The sequence below is a fragment of the Indicator indicator genome, chromosome 30 (genome assembly GCF_027791375.1).
Source record: "Indicator indicator isolate 239-I01 chromosome 30, UM_Iind_1.1, whole genome shotgun sequence".
NCBI classification, from domain to species: domain Eukaryota; kingdom Metazoa; phylum Chordata; class Aves; order Piciformes; family Indicatoridae; genus Indicator; species Indicator indicator.
The window spans coordinates 11,652,801-11,668,120 of record NC_072039.1 but is presented as its reverse complement, the minus strand read 5'-3'; the positions used below and the strand labels follow the sequence as shown (position 1 = coordinate 11,668,120).

The 15,320-nt window shown below is 60.0% G+C and overlaps 1 protein-coding gene across 1 annotated transcript in view; it reads left to right on the top strand.

Moving 5' to 3' along the window:
• SSC4D (scavenger receptor cysteine rich family member with 4 domains) overlaps nt 1-14,259 on the top strand; it is a 55,158-nt gene extending 40,899 nt beyond the window's left edge. Inside the window, exons 5-13 of the mRNA XM_054394239.1 lie at nt 1,282-1,317; nt 3,461-3,766; nt 5,260-5,331; nt 6,293-6,607; nt 8,599-8,679; nt 9,403-9,480; nt 10,676-10,987; nt 11,626-11,703; nt 13,943-14,259. Coding sequence (XP_054250214.1) covers nt 1,282-1,317; nt 3,461-3,766; nt 5,260-5,331; nt 6,293-6,607; nt 8,599-8,679; nt 9,403-9,480; nt 10,676-10,987; nt 11,626-11,703; nt 13,943-14,259 — 1,595 coding nt within the window. The remainder of the gene's footprint in view (nt 1-1,281; nt 1,318-3,460; nt 3,767-5,259; nt 5,332-6,292; nt 6,608-8,598; nt 8,680-9,402; nt 9,481-10,675; nt 10,988-11,625; nt 11,704-13,942) is intronic.
• Nucleotides 14,260-15,320: the final 1,061 nt, after the last annotated feature.

Below are 15,320 nucleotides of genomic sequence, written 5' to 3'. Positions count from 1 at the left end.
GCCCCAGCCAGCTCCAGATCACCATCTGGACTCTGCACCGTTATCACAACCCTCTGAGCTCTGTCCTTCAGCCAGTTCTCAACCCACCTCACTGTCCACTTGTCTGACCCATAATTCATGAGCTCCCTGGGAGGATGTTAAGGGAGATGGAGTCCAAACCCCTGCTGAAGTCAAGGTAGACTCCATCCATTGCTCTCCCCACACCCACCCAGGCAGAATCCCATCACAGAAGGCTGCCAGATGGCTCCAGCATGATTTCCCCTTAGTGAATCTGTGCTGACCACTCCCAATGCCCTTCTGTTCCTCCAGGTGCTTAAGGATGGCCTCCAGGATGAGATTTTCCATCATCTTTCTAAGGTGATCTCATCTGATAGAGATCAGGCTGGCTGGTGTCTTATTTCCTAATTCATTCTTAGTACACAGACATGAGCCAGCAGTGTGCTCAGGTGGCCAAGAAGGACAGCAGCATCCTGGCTTGGATCCCCAACAGTGTGACCAGCAGGAGCAGGCCAGGGATTGTGCTCCTGGAAGTGGTACTGGTGAGGCCATTGTGGGTCCCTCACCACAAGAAGGACACTGAGAGCTGGAGCAGGTCCAGAGAAGGGCCAAAGCTGGGGAAGGTTCTGGAGAGCAGGGCTGGGGAGGAGCAGCTGAGGGAGCTGGGGGTGTTCAGCCTGGAGAAGAGGAGGCTGAGAGGAGAGCTCATTGCTCTCTACAGCTTCCTGGAAGGAGGCTGGAGCCGGGTGGGGATTGGTTTCTTCCCCCTAGGATCAGGTGCTTGGAGGAGAGGAAATGTCCTGAAATTGTGCCAGGGGAGAGTTAGGTTGGAGATGAGGAAGAGTGGTCAGGGATTGGCACAGGCTGCCCAGGGAGGTGGTGGAGTCCCTGGAGGTGTTGCAGAAAGGTGTGGCCATGGCACCTGGGGCCATGGTTTGGGGGCCATGGTGGGGCTGGGTTGATGTTGGACTGGATGATCTCAGGGGCCTCTTCCAACCCAAACCATTCTATGATTCTCCAACCCAGCAGTGAGAGCCCAGAGCCACGCTCCCTGCCCACACTGCTGCCTTGCTGTCCCCACCTGCAGAGCAGAGGCAGTGATGGACTCTGCTGCTTTTCCTCCTACAGACCCCAGGTCTCCAGCAAAGGGAAGGGTCTGGAGGGTTTCCAGGTCCCATCCATGCCCACCCAGATCCCTGCTGCCATCATCCCCCATGCTGCAGCCTTCCTCTGCTCCCTCTGGGGGCACTGGGGAGACCTGATCCCATTTCTTCTCCCTTGCAGGCACCACCTCTGAGCCCGTGCTGTTGCCATTCCCAGGTGAGATTCTGCTCATAAAGTCACTCTTGTCCCCTGGGGAGGGACCTTTGGCAGGGGCTTGGAGTGCCAGGGTGAGGGACAAAGGCTTTGAGCTGGGAGAGGGCAGATTGGGACAGGAGAGGAGGAAGAAATTCTTTGCAGTGAGGGTGGGGAGAGACTGGCACAGGTTGCCCAGGGAGGCTGTGGCTGTCCACTCCCTGGAGGTGTTCAAGGCCAGGCTGGATGAGACCTTGAGCAACCTGTGCTGGTGGGAGGTGTCCCTGCCCATGGCAGGGGGATTGGAACTGGCTGATCTTGAAGGTCCCTTCCAACCCACCCCCATTCTGTGATTATAAGAAGTTTTGTAGTTGGGAAAAAAAAAAAAAAGGCAATTTAATTTTTTTTTGGGGGGGGGGTTAAAAATGGGGTTTGGAGAGTTCCCAGCAGGAATGGTGCTGGTTTGGCCCTAAAAGAAGCAGCAAAAATGCTTTAGAGGGAGAAAGTGGAGATCCTTTATTGTCCCCATCCCACTTATCAGCCTGAGCAGGGGATTTGGTCAGCTCCTGCTGGTCCCTGTCCCTGCACCTTTTGTCATGCCTGATGTGACAGGCCAGGGACACTTCCAGACCTGCTCCTCACTGCCAGCAGTTTGAGAGATCATCTCCATCCCAGCACCTCCAATGTGGGGCCAGCTCTGGAGGCCTCCACAGATGCTGCTAAGAGTTTGCTATCTTGTCACTTCCTTTGCCACCACATGATGCCACCTGTCCACTCTCTTCTTCTCCCCTGGGGGGGCTGCCCAGGGAAGGGGCTGGGCTGGTGGAGCCTCTCAGTTGTGTGTTGAGATGTGTTGAGTCTTCATGTCCATGGCTGCCAGCAGGTGGAGAGGATCAGGGGATCATGGAATGGGTTGGGTGGGAAGGGACCTTTCAAGCTCATCCAGTCCAACCCCCTGCAGTCAGATCCCCAACCAGAGCAGGTTGCTCACAGCCCCACACAACCTGACCTGCACTGCTGCCAGCCATGGGGCAGCTCCCACCTCTCTGGGCAGCCTGGGCCAGGCTCTCCCCACCCTCAGGGTCAAACATTTCTCCTTCTCTCCACTCTCAATCTCCCTCTTTGAGTTCAAACCATTCCCCCTTGGCCTGTCCCAGCAGGTCCTGCTCAAAAGTCTGTCCCCAGCTTTCTGATCTCCCCTTGAAGCCCTGCAAGGCCACCAGAAGGTCTCCCTGGAGCCTTCTCCTCTCCAGGCTGCCCAAGCCCAACTCTCTCAGCCTGGCCTCACAGCAGAGAGCTTCCAGCCCTGCCAGCATTGCTGTGACCTCCCCTGGGCTGACTCCAACAGGTCCCTGTCTGTGCTGAGCACTCCAGAGCTGGATGCAGTGCTCCAGGTGTGATGTCCAGAGCAGTTGGTGTGCCACCATCAGGTGGGCAGCAGCAAGCCAACAGCTGCCTTGTGGTGCAGCAAGGGGTCACCATTTTCTTTAAGGGACAGAGATTTAGTGCAGAGAGGGCTCCCACCCTGCCCACAACACCTGCTGACCATCACCTGGGCTGCCTGCCTGCTGGGGGCCAATGCCTGCTAGGGGCTGGCTGCCTGCTAGGGGCCAATGCCTGCTGGGGGCCAATGCCTGCTAGGGGCTGGCTGCCTGCTAGGGGCCAATGCCTGCTGGGGGCCAATGCCTGCTAGGGGCTGGCTGCCTGCTAGGGGCCAATGCCTGCTGGGGGCCAATGCCTGCTAGGGGCTGGCTGCCTGCTAGAGGCTGGCTGCCTGCTAGGGGCTAATGCCTGCTAGGGGCCAATGCCTGCTAGAGGCTAATGCCTGCTAGGGGCCAATGCCTGCTAGAGGCTAATGCCTGCTAGAGGCTAATGCCTGCTAGAGGCTGGCTGCCTGCTAGGGGCTGCCTGCTGGGGGCTGGCTGCCTGCTGGGGGCTGGCTGCTGGGGGCTGGCTGCCTGCTAGAGGCTGGCTCCTTGCTAGGGGCTGCCTGCTGGGGGCTGGCTGCCTGCTGGGGGCTGGCTGCCTGCTAGGGGCTGGCTGCCTGCTGGGGGCTGGCTGCTGGGGGCTGACTGCTGGGGGCTGCCTGCTAAGGGTTGCCTGCTGGGGGCTGCCTCCTGGGGGCTGGCTGCCTGCTGAGGGCCCTCTCCCTGCCTGTCCCATCCAGAGATACGTTTGGCCAACGGCCCCAGCCGCTGCCAGGGGCGGGTGGAGATCCTCTACAACGGCTCCTGGGGCACGGTCTGTGACGACGACTGGGACATCGTGGACGCCAACGTGGTGTGTCGCCAGCTGGGCTGTGGCCACGCCATCGCCCTGCCCCCCGCCATGACCTTCGGCCAAGGGACTGGCCCCATCCTCCTGGACAACGTGGACTGCAAGGGCCAGGAGGCAGCCCTCAGCGAGTGCTGGAGCCACGGCTGGGGCATCCACAACTGCTACCACTACGAGGACGTGGCTGTTGTGTGCAATGGTAATGGAGTGTGGGGGCTGGGGGCAGGGAGGGCTGCTGCTGAAAGCCTCGGGGTCTGTAGGGGCAGCTGCTGCAAGCCTTGGGCTCTGTAGAGGCACAGGATTCAAGGCTTGGATTCTGGGGGCAAGGGGAGCATTGCTGCAAGCCTTGGGGTGTGTAGGTGCCCAAGAGTCACAACTTGGTTCCTCAGGGCAAGGAGAGCACTGCTGCAAGCCTTGGGCTCTGTAGGTGGCCATGAGTCATATCTCAGAGCCTGTTCCTCTGAGTCTAGGTCAACCAAACCTTCTCCACCTCTTTTCTCCACCCCTTTCCTCAATCCAGGTCAGCTCCCAGCTCAACCTGCTGGTGCTCCATAAGGTGACCAGCCTGGGTTGTGTTCCCTGTCATTCCCAGCTCAGGGACTTCACAACCTCTCCAGCATGATCTTGGGGAAGGAGCACATTCCCACCCACACTGCTGCTCTGACTCAGCTGCTGCCCAACTGCTCCTTCCCCTTTTGACTTTGTCTTGCTCTGAACTGCTGAGCTTTTCAGCAGGAGATGTTCCTGGAGGTGAGAAAAGCTCTTGAATTTGGCAAGTGAAAGTGGAGCAGCTCCATGCTGACCCCTGTGTCCCTTACACCTTCCTCCTGCCTGTCTGGGCAGGGTTTGCTCAGCAGCTGTGCATCAGCAAGAGGGAAATGTGAGGTGGTGCAGACCCAGAGCTTGGCTGTGGCTGCAGCTCCTCAGTGATTCCCAGAGCCAGGAAAGGGAGGGATGCTGAATTTGGCTGGCATGTTGGACCAGCAGCAAACAGAGAAGGGAGGTCATGGATTGAGCAGGAACCTTGAATCAAGGCCCTGCTAGAGAAGAGAGGTGGGAGATAGATTGGAGAAAGAGGTGGAGGAGGTGGAGGGTGGAGGGTCTGAGGGCATAGGAGCAACTTGGGCCCTCAGGTATTTGTAGCTTGGTTGGCAAAGGAGACCAGGAGATGCTCTGGGGTGGCCCTCAGTTGAGATGCAGGGGTTTGAACCAAGCACCCCATGCCCACCTGTGACATGTGGAAGCTTCCAAGAGTCAGCTTTATGCTGGTCATGGATGTGGAGGAGGACATGGAGCCAGCCAGCTCTGCACAGGCTTTCCTGGGATGCTTCCTGCAGCCCTTGGGCATGCACAGGGCTGGCTTTGGACCACCCAGGTGCTCTCCCACCCAGGTGCCCTCCCTCTCAGGTGCCCTCCTTCCCATCTCCCCTCCCTCCCAGCTCTCCTCCTTCCCATCTGCCCTCCCTCCCAGCTGCCCTCTCACCCAGCTCCACCACACCCAGGTCATTCCCCCAGCCCAGCCCAGGAGCTGGCCAATACAACATGACTGGCAAGAGGCACAGAGGGAAAACCAGCAGGAAAACCACCAGATTCCTGGTCTGCAGCCAAGCAGGGTGGGCAGCAGAGGGGCACTGCTGACAGCCAGCTCCTGGGTGGGCAACAGCAGCTCGCATCTCTCTGCTTCCCTTTCAGAGTTCTCGCCCACGCAAGGCAGCGAAGGAGCAACGAGCAGGAGCCTCACTGCCTCCATCCAGGCTGGGGAAAGTAAGCTGCTGGGGCACCACCTGCAAAGGCCTGGCCTGGCTGAGGGCTGGTGGAGAGCAGCATCCACCACACGTCCCCTGCTGCCCCCCCATGCCACCTCCCAGCGCTGGCTGTGAGAGGCAGAGCCCTGGCAACCCTCCTGTGGTGCTGACCCTGGCAAAACGCTGTCCCACTGCTTCAGCAAGGTGCCCATCAGCTGAACATGGGCCAGCCTGTGCCCAGGTGGCCAGGAAGGTCACCAGCAGCCTGGTGTGGATCAGCCATGGTGTGGGCAGCAGGAGCAGGGCAGGGATTGTGCCCCTGGACTGGGCACTGGGGAGGCCACAGCTTGAGTTCTGGGTTCAGTTTTGGGTCCTTCACTCCAAGAAGGACTTTGAGGAGTCCAGAGAAGGGCAACAAAGCTGGGGAAGGGTCTGGAGAACAGGGCTGGGGAGGAGCAGCTGAGGGACCTGAAGGTCTTTTCCAACCCAACCTGGTTTCTGGGCTACCATGGGCACTGCCAGACCTGGGCTCAGTGGCATCACTGTGCTGCAGTGCATGTGGGGTCACAGGACCACAGGATGCTAGGAGTCGGAAGGGACCTCTGGAGATTATTGAGCCCACCTTGCCTGCCAGAGCAGGACCATAGGGGTTGGAAGGGACCTCTGGAGATCATTGAGCCAAACCCCCCTGCCAGAGCAGGACCATAAGGGTTGGAAGGGACCTGTGGAGATCAGTGAGTCCACCCTGCCTACCAGAGCAGGACCATGGGGGTTGGAAGGCACCTCTGGAGATCTTTGAGTCCAAGCACCCCCCCTGCCAGCGCAGGACCATAGGGGTTGGAAGGGACCTCTGGAGATCTTTGGGTCCAACTGCCCTGCCAGAGCAGGACCACAGAGTCCAGGGCAGGTCACACAGGGACACCTCCAGGCGGGGGAAGGTGACCTACTGGGGGCAGTCCTCATCACGCTGTCCCCCACAGGCGACGGCAGCGTCCGGCTGGTGAGCGGCGCCGACAGCTGCCAGGGCCGGGTGGAGATCTTCTACCGCGGGACCTGGGGCACCGTCTGCGATGACGACTGGGGCCTGAGCGACGCCAGCGTGGTCTGCAAGCAGCTGGGCTGCGGCCAGGCGCTGGACTACAAGAGCAATGCCTACTTCGGCTATGGCACGGGCCACATCCTGCTCGACAACGTCCACTGCGACGGCACCGAGCCCTTCCTGGCCGCCTGCTACAGCCTGGGCTGGGGCGTCCACAACTGCGGCCACCACGAGGATGCTGGAGTCATCTGCGCAGGTACCCCGCGCGCAGCGTTGCCCCCTGCAGCTGGCTCCTGCTGGGGGCAGAGCCAGGGACAGGGGGAGCGAGGAGGGGGCAGGCTCTTCCCCTCAGGGGCAAGCGGCAGGACCAGAGGAAGCAGTTCTGAGGTGTTCCAGGGGAGGTCCAGGCTGGATATCAGGAGGAGATTCTGTGCTGGAAGGGCTCTCAGGCGTTGGGACAGGCTGCCCAGGGCACTGCTGCAGTCACCAGCCCCAGGGGGTGTTCAAGCACTGCGTGCACCTGGTGCTTAGGGACACCACAGGGCAGAGCACACGAGAGGTTGGAAGGGACCTCAGGGATCACGGAGTCCAAGCCCCCAAGCAGGGTCACCCAGGGCAGTGGAAGTAGTAGTGATGGAAGTACCAATGGTGGTGGTAGTAGTAGTAGTGGGGGAAGCAGTGGTAGTGGAAGTAGTAGTGGTGGTAGTGGTAGTAGTGGAGGTAGGAGTGGTAGTAGTAGTAGTGGTGGAAATAGTAGTGGTAGTAGTAGTAGTGGTGGAGGTCAGCAGCAGTGGAAGTAGCAGTGCTGGAAGTAGTAGAGATAGTAGTAGTAGTGGTAGTAATAGTGGTGGTAGTAGTAGTAGTGGCGGTAGTAGTAGTGGCAGTAGTAGTAGTGGTCGAAGTAGTAGTGGTCGAAGTAGTAGTGGTGGAAGTAAGCAGTGGTGGAAGTAGCAGTGGTGGAAGTAGTAGTGGTAGTGGATGTAGTTGTGGTGGAAGTAGTAGTGGTAGTAGTAGTAGGAGTGGTGGAAGTAGTAGTGGTTGAAGTAAGCAGTGGTGGAAATAACAGTGGTGGAAGTAGTAGTGGTAGTAGTAGTGGGGGAAATAGCAGTGGTGGAAGTAGCAGTGGTGGAAGTATGCGGTGGTGGAAGTAGCAGTGGTGAAAGTAGTAGTGGTAGTAGTGGTGGTGGTAGTAGTAGTGGTGGTAGTAGTAGTGGTAGTTAGGCTGTGGGGTGGGGCCCAGGGTGGTGGTGGAGTGGCCATCACTGGGGGCTTTAATCGAAGCCTGGATGTGCCCCTGGTGTAGCTGATGTGGTGCTGTTGGGTCGCAGGCTGGAACTTGCTGATCTCAGAGGTCTGTTCCAGCCTCAGTATCTCTGAGATTCCACACAGGAATGCATCCAGGCAGGTTTGGAATGTGTCCAGAGAAGGAGGCTCCACAACCCCCCAGGCAGCTGCTCCAGGGCTCTGTCACCCTCACTGTGAAGAAATTTCTCCTCATGTTGAGCTGAAACCTTCTCTGTTCAAGCTTGAACCTGTTGGTCCCTGTCTGATTACTGTGCACCCCCCGAAAGAGGCTGGGGAGGAGCAGCTGAGGGAGCTGTGGGTGTGCAGCCTGGAGAAGGGGAGGCTGAGAGGAGACCTCATTGCTCTCTCCAGCTCCCTGAGAGGAGGCTGGAGCCAGGGGGAGTTGGGCTCTTCTCCTAAGGAACAAGCCTCAAGCGGAAATGACCTCAAGGTGCCTCAGGAGAGGTTTAGTTTGGACATGAGGAACAATTTCTTCCCCTTGAGGGCTGTCCAGGCCTGGCCCAGGCTGCCCAGGGCAGTGGTGCAGTCCCCATCCCTGGAGGGGTTTCCAGTCTGTGGAGAGGTGGTGCTGAGGGCCATGGTTTGGTGGTGCCCTGGCAGTGCTGGGGTCAGGGCTGGACTCGATGATCTGAAAGATCTCTTCCAACCTCAACACTTCCACAACTCTAAGGAACTCTGCCTGACCAACTAGGGGACCCCTGGGTGCTGCAGCTGGGAACTGGGTGCCTGGGTTGGGGAATCATTGAACCACAGAATGGATTGGATTGGGAGAGACCTCTGAAGGTCCTCTGGTCCAATCACCCTCTCTGGCATGCCAGCTGCAGGGCTGTGTGGATGGGCAGGGTCCATCCCCAGCTCCATCATCCTGGAGCACTGAGACCACCCCAGGTCTGCCTCTTTGGAGCCAGCTTGTCCCTGTGTGTCACCTCTGTGTCCCCACAGGGCTGGACACCTCCACCATCACCTCCTTCACCACCTCAGCGGCCCTGGGCTCCGAAGAGACTCTCACTGCCACGGCCACAGGTAGGAAGGAGGTCAGCAGCCACCCAGCTCAGCCTTGCCCCAGAGCTGGGGCTGGGGACTCCCTGGGGTGGGACCAAGTCTTGTGCCCTCCTGTGCCCCCAGTGTGGTCCCCCTGGGGTGGGACCATGTCTTGTGCCCTCCTGTGCTCCCAGCGTGGTGCCCCTGGTGTGGGACCAAGTCTTGTGCCTTCCTGTGCCCCCAGTGTGGTCACCCTGGTGTGGGACCAAGTCTTGTGCCCTCCTGTGCCCCCAGTGTGGTCACCCTGGTGTGGGACCAAGTCTTGTGCCCTCCTGTGCCCCCAGTGTGGTCACCCTGGTGTGGGACCAAGTCTTGTGCCCTCCTGTGCCCCCAGTGTGGTCACCCTGGTGTGGGACCAAGTCTTGTGCCCTCCTGTGCCCCCAGTGTGGTCACCCTGGTGTGGGACCAAGTCTTGTGCCCTCCTGTGCCCCCAGTGTGGTCACCCTGGTGTGGGACCAAGTCTTGTGCCCTCCTGTGCCCCCAGTGTGGTCCCCCTGGGGTGGGACCATGTCTTGTGCCCTCCTGTGCTCCCAGCGTGGTCCTCCTAGGGTCCTGCCACACCCAGGTGAGTCTCATGGGATGCCCTCAGCCCTGGCAGGAGCTTGCTGTGGGTGCCAGGGGCCACCATGGCACCGAGCAGAGCAGGGGCAGCAGGGGCTGCAGCTCAACCCACCCCATGCCCACCTGTCCCTGCCCTTGTTCCAGCAGTGACAGACACCAGGGACCAGCCCTCCCAGGCCACCCAGGTGGCCACCACTGCTCTCCTCACCCTGGAGCAGGAAAGTAAGTGCATGGTCCCTGGGCTCCTTGTCCCTGGGGGGGTCACCCCTCAGCCCCAGGGCTCCCCCCACATCCCTGGGGCTCCCCCCACAGCATGGGGAGCTGTGCCCTGGTCCCAGGAATTGCCCCACCTCCCCAGAGCCCTTCCATGTCCCCAGGAGAACTCCAGAGAGATTGTTCCAAGGGGTCCCCCCATATCCTCACAGCTCACCCCATGCCCCCAGGGGGTTGCTCCCATGTCCCATGGGGCCACTCAGGGGCTCACCCCATGTCCCCATGGCCTCACTCCATGTCTGCTGGTGCTCACCCCATGCCTCCAGGGCTCACCCCATGCCCCCAGCATGTTGCTCCTCTCTCCCCAAAAGCTCATCTGATGACCCCAGGGCTCACCCCACACCCCTAGGCTCACCCCACATCTCCAGGGATCTCACCCCACACCCCAAGGCTCACCCCACACCCTAGGGCTCACCCCATATCTCCAGGAATCTCACCCTATACCCCAGGGCTCACCCTACACCCCAAGGCTCACCTTACACTCCCAGGGCTCACCCCACATCTCCAGGGATCTCACCCCACACTCCCAAGGCTCATACCCACCCCACTCCCCAGTTCTCACCCCACACTCCCCAGTTCTGACCCCACACCCCCAATTCTCACCCCACACACCCCAGTTCTCACCCCACACACCCCAGTTCTGACCCCACACTCCCCAGTTCTGACCCCACACCCCCAGTTCTCACCCCACACACCCCAGTTCTCACCCCACACTCCTCAATTCTGACCCCACACCCCAATTCTGACCCCACACCCCCAGTTTTCAGCCCACACCCACAATTCTCACCCCACACTCCCCAGTTCTCACCCCGCACCTCAGTTCTCACCCCAAACACCTCCAACTCTCACCCCACACCCCAATTCTCACCCCAAACACCCCAATTCTCACCTCACACCCCAATTCTCACCCCAAACACCTCCAACTCTCACCCCACACCCCAATTCTCACCCCAAACACCCCAATTCTCACCTCACACCCCACTTCTCACCCCACACTCCCCAGGGCTGCTCTCCCCATGTCCCCAGAGCTTCACTGGGGTCCATCATTCCCCCTCCCTACCCCCTTTCCCTCCGTGGGCGGGACCCTCGGTTCCCCTCTGGCATCTTGCCTGTGCCGGGGTGCCCCCCTCGCCCCCCATCGCAGGTGGCGCCTTGCGGCTGGCGAACGGCAACGGGAGCTGCCGCGGGCGGGTGGAGGTGCGGCACGGCGGCACCTGGGGCACCGTCTGCGACGACGATTGGGACTTCCCCGACGCCCAGGTGGTTTGTCGCCAGCTGGGCTGCGGCGCCGCCCTGGCCGCCACCGTCCTGGGCTCCTTCGGCTACGGCCGCGGCCCCGTCCTGCTGGACAACGTGGGGTGCGGCGGCGGCGAGGCTCGCCTGGCAGACTGCTTCCACCTGGGCTGGGGGCAGCACAACTGCGGCCACCACGAGGACGCCGGAGTCATCTGCAGAGGTGAGAGAGCGCCTCCGGGCGGCAGCCAGCAGGGTGGCCGAGAAGGCAGATGGCATCCCGGTGGGGATGGGGAATGGTGTGGCCAGAAGGAGCAGGGAGGGGATTCTGGCCCTGTGCTCAGCACCGGTTCATGGAATCATAGAATAATTGCTAGGGTGGGAAGGGACCTCAAGGATCATCCAGTTCCAACCCCCCTGCCATGGGCAGGGACACCTCACACTACAGCAGGTTGCTCAGAGCCACCTCCAGCCTGGCTGCAAGAACCTCCAGGGATGAGGCTTCCACCACCTCCCTGGGCAACCTGTGCCAGTCTCTCACCACCCTCCTGGGGAAGAATTTCTTCCTGATATCCAATCTGAGTCTCCCCATTTCTAGTTTTGTTCCATTCCCCCCAGTCCTATCACTCCCTGACACCCTCAAAAGTCCCTGGTGGCCACAGCTAGTGGCTGCTGGTGGCCAGACCATGAGGATCACCTCTGATCCCCACTCCTGCACTTTCCTGCTAGGGCAGTGGCTCACATCCCACCCAAACATCCCTGAACCCACCCCACACTGCTGCTGAGGGGGGCTCTGACCTGGCCCTGGAGGGTACAGGTGTCCCCTGAGTCACTTGTCCCACCCCTTCCCCACCCCTTCAGGCACTGATGATGCTGGAGAGCATTTCCAAGAGGCCACTGCTACAACCACCACAGCTGCCCAGACTCAGCCCAAGGATGGTAGGTGCTGAGGTATCCTCTGGGGATCTGGTGGAGCCCTCAGGAGAGGGACTTGGAGAGGCTGAGAGGTGGGCAGGGAGAAATTTAATGAAGTTCAACAAGGGCAAGGGGAGAGTCTTGCACCTGGGAAAGAGCAACCCCTTGGAGCAGTACAGGCTGGGGACTGAGCTGTTGGAGAGCAGTGAAGGGCAAAAGGACCTGGGGGTCCTGGTGGATGGGAGGTTGACCATGAGCCAGCAATGTGCTCTGGTGGCCAAGAAGGCCAAAGGCAGCCTGTGGTAGACTAGAAGGGCTGTGGTCAGTAGGGTCAAGAGAGGTTCTCCTGCCCCTCTACTCTGCCCTGGTGAGGTCACATCTGGAATATTGTGTCCAGTTCTGAGTCCCTCAGGTCAAGAATGACCTCAGGGAACTGTTTGAAAGAGTCCAGTGCAGAGCCACAAAAATGATGAAGGCAGTGGAAGATCTTCCTTATGAGGAGAGCCTGAGGGAGCTGAGGGCTCTGTAGCTTGGAGAGGAGGAGCCTGAGAGGTGACCTCATTGCTGGTGATGAAGATGTGCAGGGGGAGTGCCCAGAGGCTGGAGCCAGGCTCTGCTGGGTGATGCCCAGTGGCAGCACAAGGGGCAGGGGTGGAAGCTGAGGCAGAGAAAGTTCCATGGAAACAAGAGGAGGAATTTTTCCCTGTGAGGGTGACAGAGCTGTGGAGGCTGCCCGGGGGGGGGGTGGGTTGTGGAGTCTTCCTCTCTGGAGATATTCAAGACCTGCCTGGATGTGTTCCTGTGTGACCTGCTCTGGGTGCTCCTGCTCTGGCAGGGGGGGTTGGGCTGGATGAGCTTTTGAGGTCCCTTCCAGCCCCTCACATTCTGTGATTCAGTGAAAAGTTGCACTGGTGGCACCACTAAGCCATGGTCTCTCCTGATACCCCCAGGGATGGTCCAGGCAGGGGAGATAATGGACCTCAAGTGATGCACCATTAGGTGATAGGGCCTCATCCCTGGAGGCAGTCAAGGTCAGACTGGATGTGTCCCTGGGCAGCCTGCTCTAGGTGGAGCTGTCCCTGCTGCCTGCAGGGGGTCAGACCTTGGAGGGTCCCTTCCAACCCAATGCAATCTGTGAAGCTGTGATGGACCTCAGTGGGGAGAGGAGATGGACTTTGGTAGAGAGATGAAGGGATGGACCTTTGTGGTGAGAGGAAGGGTTGGACCTTGATGGTGAGAGGAGGGGATGGAGCTTTGTGGTGAGAGGGAGGGATGGAGCTTGATGGTGAGAGGGAGGGATGGAGCTTGATGGTGAGAGGGAGGGATGGAGCTTGATGGTGAGAGGAAGGGATAGAGCTTGATGGTGAGAGGAAGGGATAGAGCTTGATGGTGAGAGGAAGGAGAGGACCTTTGTGGTGAGAGGAAGGGATAGAGCTTGATGGTGAGAGGGAGGGATGGACCAATGGAGGTAGCTGAGCTGGGAGCAGATTATTGTCTGTTCCTTCCACCTGAACATCCACTGTGATGATCTGGAGGTCAGCCCCAGCTCTGCTCACAGACTCCTCTGGGTTGGAATGGACCTTTCAAGGTCATCTAGGGCACCCCCCCTGCTGTGGGGGGAGGGCAAGGGATGCTGCCAAGTGCTCCTCCTGCCTGGCCAGAGTCAATGGGGGAGCTGTGGGCAGCAGGAAACATCTGCCCAGCCCTGGAGAACTTACCTTGGGGAACACCTGGCTGAGAAGGTCTCCACTCACCCTCACTGGGGAACCAGCCCAGTGAGTGCCACTGTGCCAGGGTGGCAGCAGGCAGGGAGAGGTGGAGGCAGCAGTGGGGTGGAGGTGGATGAGAAGTGGGATGGAGGTGGAGGCAGCAGTGGGATGGAGGTGGAGGCAGCAGTGGGATGGAGGTGGGCAGGGGCTGCCTGACCCCATCCCCTCTTCTGAGTTGCACCCTGGGATAGGACAAGGGGCAATGGATAGAAACTCCAGCACAGGAGGTTCCACTTCAACATGAGGAGGAACTTGACTGTCTCAGAGCACTGGAACAGGCTGCCCAGAGAGGTTGTGGAGTCTCCTTCTCTGGAGCCTTTCCAGCCCCATCTGAATGTGTTCCTGTGTGACCTGTGCTGGATTCTATGGTCCTGCTCTGGCAGGGGGGTTGGACTGGATGCTCTGTGGAGGTCCCTTCCAACCCCTACAATCCTGTGAGGCTGTGATCCTGTGAGGCTGTGATCCTGTGAGGCTGTGTGTGATGCCCCGCGCAGGGTCCCTGCGGCTGGTGAACGGCAGCCACCGCTGCGAGGGCCGGGTGGAGCTGTTCCTCCTGTCCCAGTGGGGCACGGTGTGCGACGACGCCTGGGACCTGAGGGACGCCAAGGTGGTCTGCAGGCAGCTGGGCTGCGGGCAGGCGCTGGCAGCCTGGGGGGAGGCTCGGCACGGCCAGGGCAGAGGCTACATCTTCCTGGACAACCTCAAGTGCAAGGGCCATGAGCCGTCGCTGCTGCGCTGCTCGCACATCCGCTGGGACGTCCACAACTGCGACCACTCGGAGGACGCCAGCGCCACCTGCAGCAGCCTATGACCACCACCCCCCGCGCCCCCGCAGGTAACGTGGGAGGAGGTGGTGGCCATGCCCACGGAAAGGGGCAGAGCGCTGCCAGCTGGCAAGGGGGCAATGGTTCTGCTCCAGCTTCCCCACACACCTCCCCTGGCTGGGAACTCCATGGGGGTGCTGAGGATGGGAAGAGTTGGTGAAGGCAAGATGAGGACTTTGGAGCAAGGGCTATTGGGACAGGTCAAGGGGGGGATGGTTTGGGCTCTCAGAATGGAGAGAAGAGAGAAATGTTTGACACTGAGGGTGGGGAGAGCCTGGCCCAGGCTGCCCAGAGAGGTGGGAGCTGCCCCATGGCTGGCAGCAGTGCAGGTCAGGTTGTGTGGGGCTGTGAGCAACCTGCTCTGGTTGGGGATGTCCCTGCTGGCTGCAGGGGGTGGGACTGGATGGCCTTGAAAGGTCCCTTCCCAACCAACCCAGTCTGGGGTTCTGTGGTGTTAAGACTGGGCTCTCCTCATCTCCTCAAACCCTGGCTGAAGCTTTTCCACTCCCAAACTGCCACCTTGGGAACCCCAACCCATCTTTGGTGTGGAACCAGCTTGGTTTCAGCCAGGTCAGCTAAGTAAGGAGGGAGAAAAGTGGATTTCCTGCTGTGACCATGACCTTGGAATGGGTAAAAAGGGCTGGAACCAAGCCAGTGGCTGTGCAGAGAGTTGCTGTTGCTTCTGCAATTGGATTTGCACTCCCCCAAAACCCCCAAACCAGGTTTTTCTTCCCATTTGGGCAGAAGAAAGGCCAAGTCCTCACCAGCCTCTCCCTGTCCTGCTCTGTGGCTGCTCAGCGTTTCCTCCCCTTGCCCATTTCACCTCCTGACTCTCCTACCACCACTGCTGGGTTTGTGGAGAGCTCAGCCCCTTCCCAGGGGCTCTGGCATGGGCACCCCTGCCTCAAAAAGCTCCTGGGAAGCAGGGAGGGATCAGCCTCCCCACAGCCTCCTCATCCTTCTCCCTCCCACATGGTCCACTCAGCTCTGGCTGCTTCTTCCCTGGAGCTCTGTGATGCTCCAAGGTGCCCAGGGCAGGCAGGGAGGT